Genomic DNA, 8,213 nt, shown 5'->3' with positions numbered 1-8,213 from the left:
CAGTTATCACTGGTTTGCTAATTTTTATAAACAGTTGTTATAGTTAATTTTTTAACACTAGAATTCAGGGTACATTGATTTGCCACCTATTTTGTTTAGCTTCTGCATGCATTTTTGCTTTCATTCTTCCCCCTTGTGCATCATCATTTTTTGGAGCTGAGAATTCTTATATGAAAATATGCAGGTTTCCTCCCTGTTGAAGAGTTCTTCAAACTTGAGCAATATTGGCAAGGTGTGTGACTTCCCTCTTATAATGGAGAGACTGTCCTTGCAGCAGCTATACACACTTCCAACTACAACCTCAACTCTTCCCATTCAGCAATTCCTCTTCCCCTTATTCACAGCCCCAACTCCCTTCCCAACTGAATTGCACTCCCAAAGATGTTGCAGAACCACCATGCATCGTCCATTTGAAGCATTCCCCAAGAGACAAGACCGTGCTTGCATCAGCAAACAAACACAAGCAGAAGTAGAAGCAGAGGAAGAAGCTTCTTATTCAGATGATGATCTGTCCTTCTTGTCCCTCAGCGAGAAGCCTGATAGGAACATGGCCTTGCTTGACGATTATGAGGCCGACGAGCTCGACTTGGATTTTGGCCCAAATCACAGAAGCGGTTCTTCTCTTTTCCTTTAGGTTTCATTATGGGTTCGTTTTTAAGTTGGTTTCTGTAAATTGATTAATATGTGGCCTGGCATACATTAACTGTGTCAAGTTCATATAGTTAATTTGAATTCTTATATTTATGTTGATTTTTTTGGAAATTGTTAGGTCCTATGGACAGTTGAATTTAGGGTGGGTTTTAAGGTGAGTTGGATGACTTTTGAAAAGAGTACTTATTTCTTTATCTTTTTTGGTAAAGATATTTTCTTTTTATTAGAAAAGCAATTTTGTGTTTAGATAGAAAAAGATAAGAACTCTTTTTTTAATAGACAATTCTTTAAAATAATTTTTAAATTTAGCTTTTTTAGAAAGCAACATGTTGCTTGCTTAGATTTTTTTTTTAATTTTTTTTTTTTAAAGATTATATCTAGCACCTTTATAATTAAGTAAGTACTTTTTTAATGAAAAGATTTACTTAAAAAAGCTAATCCAAATGGGTACTTGGTATTGCTTATTAGAGAGATACTTTTGCATTATAAATTGATTCTGTTTAATCGGACACCAAAAGCTTATATTTTGGCTCGTTAACAAAAATACTCCATGAGCACCAAAATTTAGCCACCAATATCAAATTTTGATAATTGTGAATCCTTTTTATCATAAATGTGAATCTGGTTTTAATTCTATATGGTCATGGAGGTTGATATATTCTTTATGAAGTTTGATTACAAATATAAATCTGGTTTGATTATAAATGTGATTTTGATTGGTATTTTTTGGACATTATGAGCCATTCAGTATCCCTATATGGAGAGGGTTGATGGTGGTTAATTTTGTGGAGTTCATGTAGCACGCACTTTTGTTATGTTTTACCAAACATAATTAAAGCTTTCAAAATGCAGCTGTTGAAAAATATTAGGAGCTCAGCAGCTCTTGAAACATCACAGCAATAACAAATCCATCCTTAGTGGATGGACACTCATTTGTACTGTGCATTGCCTTGCATGATTATATCAAGGAAAATAAAACAGAAGAAAACTAAAAATTCAGATTTTCAGATGATGAGCAGTTTATTATTCTAATCTAGTTATTTAAATTTATACCACCTTTTGCATTTCTTGATTTGGATGTGTGAAGGTAAATGCAGGATATGTGGCTTTACTTGGCAAGCCAAATGTTGGGAAGAGTACACTGGCAAACCAAATGATTGGCCAAAAGCTCTCAATAGTTACAGATAAACCTCAGACAACCAGGCATCGAATTCTCTGTATATGTTCTGGCTCAGATTATCAGGTTTAATTTAATCATAGCTAATTTTCGTTTTTCATTTGATCAGCTTGTCTATTTGGTTCCTTGTTGCTTGTCATTCATGGCCCTTTGATTTTCGTTATATTCTCTTGTCCTTTTCATTCTACCTCTACTCCCCACAACAATTTGCTAGTTTCTTTTGTTTTGAGTGAAAGATAATTCACACACCTGTAGGATATTATGAATTGTCTGCTGGTTATGTTCTAAACTCATAGTGATCTTTGTGTCATTTTGCTCTATATTATGCAAATTTGAATGTTTTTTGTTGGCACCTCGTCATGGGCTTCAATCTATAATAAGATTACTGGAAAAAAGGGCATTAGGTAGATGGAGAGATTGAATGAATTGGTGTAAGATAAATGGATCAAAATTCGTTTTAATATTCTTTTAATTTCATATTCATTTTAATATTCTTTAAATTTCATAAGTTCAACCATCAAACTCAAGTTATCAAGTCCTTTTTAATTTATTTATCCATTAATTGTTACCCATGGTAATAGACTAATAAATATACCGTGTTTGTCGTTCTTAAGGGATGTGTACTAGCATTCTCTTTTACCTTCATTTATCTGATCACTTAATCTCTTGCAGATGGTACTTTATGACACACCTGGCGTCTTACAGAAGGAAATGCACAAATTAGACTCAATGATGATGAAAAATGTTCGCAGTGCTGCAGTAAATGCTGACTGTGTGTTGGTCCTTGTTGATGCATGTAAAGCGCCTGAAAAAGTATGGTTCTTGTTTTATAAAACCAATTCATATGTTTTCTTCAATTTCTAATTCGCTTTTTGTCTTTAGATTGATGAAGTGTTGGAAGATGGAATAGGAGGAGACCTTGAAGAAAAGCCTCCAACTCTATTGATTCTGAACAAGAAGGATCTTATCAAACCTGGTGAAGTTGCAAAGAAACTGGAGGTTGAAATTCTTCAATATAATTGTGTTAGCTTGTACAAGTTAATATACTATACTCACATGGGGATGTTTTTCTGCTGTTCCATGTCCTTTTCAAATTCTTTGTAGTGGTATGAGAAATTTACCGATGTTGATGAGGTGATTCCAGTTAGTGCCAAATATGGTCATGGGGTTGAAGATGTCAGGGACTGGATATTGTCAAAGCTTCCCAATGGACCAGCTTATTATCCAAAGGCAAGTCAAATATCAAAATTTCTTTGCCTCGTTCAAATTTTCATACTTGCTTCATCATTTTTTCACTTCACTTCTAGCGTGTTCGTTTGATGCCAGAAGAGCTTTCTCTTCTGCTAGTCCATACCTATCTTTGGAAAGTAGGTAAAATGCATTTGTGTGTATAGAAGTTCTAATGAGTGATGAAGAGTAAAGTGAAGTCAAAACTAGCTTGTTAATTTGAATAATTCTGGTTATGTAAATGAACGTAGCTGTCTTAAATCTGCAAGTTGGTATGATATTACAATTACAATTTAACTAAGAATATTTTTATCTAGTAAAAGTTAAGAGTGAATTGATGTAATTAAAAGTTAACAGTGTTTGGTACATAATCATAATGGTATAGGTCAGATATAAAGTTCCATACACGTAATTATTGACAGATTTTAGTGGTGGCTGTTGTCAGTGCCTACTGTTTACGGGCAACCAGTTTGCAGCTAAGTACACCTACATACTGACTGAAATAGACCCTTTATGGTAAAGAATAGGGAAAGGAAGCATAGGCTGTAACCATAGTTCAGATACTACAAATGTTGTGAAAATACTGCATAATTGCAATCCTCTGCGGCTCAAATAGATAAAGTAGTGTCTTTTAGCTACAAAATGTAGCACAGCTCCTCCCTTGCCATCACTAGAGCATGCTGGTATGCTGCTCATGATAGGTTAATTTTTTCTTATACCTTCTCCGCTCTAATGTTGTTCCTGAATTTGCAGGACATTGTCAGTGAGCATCCAGAAAGATTTTTTGTGGCTGAAATTGTTAGAGAAAAGATTTTTATGCAGTATCGAAATGAGATTCCGTACGCATGCCAGGTAATTATAAAGGGTTTATGTTGTTCGTGGTACACCTTCACCTCCCAACCTGTCAAATGGAAAACAAGATAGACAAGGAAAAGAGGGTTTCCGGGTTGAAAAAGGAAGGACAACCAAGTTATTATTATAGCAATATATATTTAAAAATTTTTTCTTAATTTTCAAATCATCCAGGTAAACGTTGTAAGCTATAAGACTCGGCCAACTGCAAAGGATTTCATACAAGTGGAGATTTTGGTTGAGAAAAACTCTCAGAAGATAATTGTTATTGGAAGAGTATGTCACTTACACTTGTAGTTCAGCGTTTCTGACATATATGCACTAGTTTTGATTTGACTTTAATTTCTAATATGAGATTATAGTTTCCGAAAAAGAAAAGTTTATGCATGTTTAGGCATTGACACTAGACATTGCTTGCAACCAAAAGTGACCTGTAAATTAAACGAGTGTTTATGCAATGCATTATAAAGGCTGAACAGTGACCAATGTGTATGCTGCCTGTCAACTACAACAGGAAGGAAAGGCTTTGAAACTGCTTGCAACAGCTGCTCGCCTTGACATAGAAGATTTTCTACAGAAGAAAGTTTATCTTGAGGTACTTACATATTTATGATCAAAGTATTACTTTTGCGTGGTGCTTGGTTGAACTCGGACATTGTATTTTTTACTGCTTCATTAACTAATCTTGATCTTCAATTAGTAGAGTGGTATAATCAATGTGCATTTTTTTTCCCTTTCTTGTTGCCGGATAATATTTACCTCGAGGTGATGTTTGAACAGATTGAAGTGAAAGTCAAAGAAAATTGGCGACAAGATGAAGGACTTCTTAATCATTATGGTTATGGGGGTCAGATACGTGTTATATGACGCGAAGAAGCAAATTTATGTTCGTCAAATATTCCTTGATATGTGTAAGATATGATCCCTAGGCGTCGGTGCCACCAAACGTAATATAATTTTGATTAACACTAACCCCCTTCCCCACCTTTCTTTCAAGTTAAACCAATTTCTTCAAACTAGACTAGATCGATCTGGCAAAAATTTGGCAAAATCGACGGTAAATCGGCAAACTGATTTGTTCAAATTTGGGGAAAAAATATTCATTCAATTTTATACCCCAAAAAAAGTGAAGCAGAGAGATGAGTGGTGGTGAGAGCGGAGACGAGGGAACTGAGGGCGAAACATAGTGAGGTTACTGGCTCCACCAATGGAAGAGATAAGGGGGAGAGTGATGGGGGGAGTGCACCAAGTACTACGGGGCTGGGCAAAGGGCATCTAATGGATTAATTGAGGATTCTTCGAAGAGTTTGAGTCTCCTTTCGTGACAAGGTTGTACGGGGATCAATTCCGCAACCCATGGCGACAGATGAGGCGTTGGTGGGAGACAGGCTAGCCAAGGTCATCGACAAGCAAGATGGATGCATCGCCTCCCAAGGTGATTTGCGCAGAAGAGGGGAAGGAAATGCTTTCCAGGACATATCAAGACGCTATCGTCATCAAGGCTTTGGGGAGGCATGATCTATAAGGCTCTCATGCGCAAACTGAAGAGTGTTTGGAGATTGAAAGGAGGCCTAGATTTGTTAGATTATTCCTTGATAAAGTTTGACCTAATGGAAGATAGAGAGAGAGAGTTTATTAGGACCTTGGATATTAGCGGGTCATATGTCGTAGTGAAACCCTTTACGGTTGATTTCTGCTTTATTAACAAGGGATGAATATACGGTACTATGATGAACAGGCCATGAAGAGAGTCACTTCCGCCATTGGAGTCTCTGTCCGAGTCGATCTTGCTACTAAATCAGCAGAGCCGGGGAAATACGCAAGAGCGTGCGTGCAAATTGATCTAGGTGTACCTATTGTGCGTTTGGTGGAAGTTGATGGACGAAATTTTAAAGTAGAGTATGAGAGCCTTCATTTGATTGGTAACTATTGTCGATGTTATGGTCATGTTGGATGTGATTGTGAGAATAAGAAGTTGGACGAGCATGCAAAATAAAAAGCATGAGGAGCATAGATCAATGGCGGCAGTGGAGACATCTAATACCGCTGCGGAAAAAATGTGACCAGGGATGAAATTTTCTTGTTTGAGGGACAACAATCATGCAAACCCATTCCTAATATAATGCTTGAGGATAAATCCAGAGTAGGTCCCATATTGCATGATAATAGGTGCATGATAATAGGTAGGGGTGTGCAAAAAAACTGGTTTCACTGAACTGAATTGAAACTGAACTGAAACTGTTTTAAATAAACCAGTTTTTTTTTTTTAAATAAAACTGAACCATAGTTTTTATGAAAACTAATTTATTAAAAATCAGTTTTTATGGTTCAGTTTAGTTTTAAACCAAATTAATCTAACATTAGTTTTTACATACTCTTTATCTCTCTCCCTTCACTTTCTCTCTCTCCTCTTCCTCCCTCTCTCTTCTTTCTCTCCTTCTTCTCTCCCTTCTCTTTCTCTCTCTCTCTCTCCTTTTTGTCTCTTTCTTTCTCTCTCCCCCTCCCCCTTTCTCTCTCTCTCTCTCTCTCCCTTCTCTCTCTCTTCTCTCCCTCACTCTCTCTCCCTCTCTTTTCTTTCTCTCCCTCCTCTCTCTCCCCTCTTTCTTCCTCTTTCTTTCCCTCCTCTCTCTCTCTCTCTCTCTCTCTCTCTCTCTCTCCTTTTCCTCTCGCTCTCTCTCCCTCTCTTTTCTTTTTCTCCCCTCTCCCTCGCTCCCCCTCCCTTCCCCCTTCTCTCTCTCTCAATCTCTCTCCCTCCCTTCCCCATTCTCTCTTCCTCTTTTCCCTCTCTCTCCCTTTTGTTTCTCTCACTCCTCTCTCTCCTCTCCCTCTCCCCTTTTGTTTCTCTCTCTCTCCTCTCTCTCTTCTCTCTCTCCCTCCCTTCTCTCTTCTTCTTTCTCTCTCTTTTTTCCCTTTTTTCTCTTACTCACTCTCTCTTTCCTTCTTTCTCTCTCCTCTTCTCTCTCTTTCTTCTCCCTTTCTCCTCTTTTTTCTCTTTCTTTCTTTCTTTTCTCTTTCTCTCTCAACCTTCTCTCACTCTATATCCCTCTTCTCTCTCTCCCCTCTTTTATCCAAAACAAGAGAGAGAAGGAAGGAGAGAGAAAAGAAGAAAAAAGAGGGGAGAAAGAGAGATAGAAAAAAGAGAGAGAGAGAAAAAGAGAGAGAAAGAGCGAGAGAGAGAGGAAGAGAGAGGGAGAGAAAATGAGAGAGACAGAGAGAAAGAGAGAGGGGGAGGGAGAGAGGAGGGGAAGAGGGAAGGAGATAGAGGGAGAGAGAGAGATAGAGAGGAAGAGAGATAGGGGAGAGAGAATGAGAGAAAGGGATAGAGGGAGAAAAGGGAGAGAGAAAAAAAGGGGAGGGGGAGAAAGAGGGGTAGGGGAGAGAGAGAGGGAGAGAGAGAAAAGAAAAAGGGGGAGAGAGAGAGAGGAAGACAAAGAGAGGAGAAGGGGAGAAAGAGGGGGAGAGAGAGGAGGAAGAGTGAGAGGGGAAGGAGAGAGAGATAAAGGGAGAGAAGAAGAAAGAGAGAAAGGAGGGAGAGAAGAGAGGAAGAGGGGAAGAAAAGAGAGAGAGAGAGAGAGAGAGGAGAGAAGGAGAGAAGAAGAGAGAGGGGAGAAGGGAAGGAGAGAGAGAGAGAGGGAGAGAGAGATAGAGAGAGAGGGAGAGAGAGATAGAGAGAGAGGGAGAGGGGGGAGAGAGGGAGAGGAGAGAGAGAGGAGGAGAGGAAAAATGTAAAAACTAATTTTATATGTTAAAAGTTAAAAGTAGTTTTAGCCTGTAAACCAGTTTAAACTGGTTTTTTCAATTAAAACTGGTTTTATTTTTATGAACTGGTTTAAACTGGTGAACTGCATTGTAAAATGGTTTAAAATCAGTTTCTTATTTGACAAAGTAGTTTGGTTCAGTTTCTAAACCATTTAAAATGGTTTAGTGCAGTTTCAGTTCAGTTTACGAAAAAACTGAACCATGAACACCCCTAATAATAGGGGAAGCGAGTCAATTGAATTCAAAGGAGGTAATAACAGTGAGTTTTAGCCTAAGACTCCTAGAAAGAGGCTAATAAGGAGCCTTGTCCTTTTGACCATGTTCTAAAAATCGGACTGGATTGAACGGTCGAATTGGTCTGACCGGAAATCGTAAGCTTTTGTGATTCTGTTTATAGTATAAAGCCGCCAGTAGAAAAGCTGCCATCAAACTGACGAACTAGAGGAGAACCGATCGGTCACTGAATCGGAACCAGGTCAATTTTTAAAAGAAAATAAATAAAATCTTTACCTAGAAACAAAAATAACAAGAATATATTTCATCGATT

The 8,213-nt window shown here is 37.9% G+C and overlaps 1 protein-coding gene across 6 annotated transcripts in view; it reads left to right on the top strand.

Moving 5' to 3' along the window:
* LOC107623019 (GTPase Era) overlaps positions 1–4,923 on the top strand; it is a 5,756-nt gene extending 833 nt beyond the window's left edge. For 3 of the 6 annotated variants that reach the window (XM_016325138.2, XM_016325141.2, XM_016325139.2), the window contains 9 exons: positions 185–614; positions 1,749–1,894; positions 2,501–2,641; positions 2,711–2,827; positions 2,933–3,058; positions 3,809–3,907; positions 4,082–4,183; positions 4,422–4,502; positions 4,688–4,909. In XM_016325138.2, coding sequence (XP_016180624.1) covers positions 254–614; positions 1,749–1,894; positions 2,501–2,641; positions 2,711–2,827; positions 2,933–3,058; positions 3,809–3,907; positions 4,082–4,183; positions 4,422–4,502; positions 4,688–4,774 — 1,260 coding nt within the window. In that variant the 5' untranslated portion in view covers positions 185–253 and the 3' untranslated portion in view covers positions 4,775–4,909. Of the gene's footprint in view, positions 1–184; positions 615–769; positions 806–1,738; positions 1,895–2,500; positions 2,642–2,710; positions 2,828–2,932; positions 3,059–3,808; positions 3,908–4,081; positions 4,184–4,421; positions 4,503–4,687 lie in introns of those variants that run through there. The other 3 variants (XM_021112899.1, XM_016325140.2, XM_021112900.1) reach the window with 3 other exon arrangements.

This window comes from Arachis ipaensis, chromosome B10 (assembly GCF_000816755.2).
Source record: "Arachis ipaensis cultivar K30076 chromosome B10, Araip1.1, whole genome shotgun sequence".
Lineage (NCBI taxonomy): Eukaryota > Viridiplantae > Streptophyta > Magnoliopsida > Fabales > Fabaceae > Arachis > Arachis ipaensis.
The sequence above is the reverse complement of the archived record's forward strand: the minus strand, read 5'-3'. Positions and strand labels throughout refer to the sequence as shown.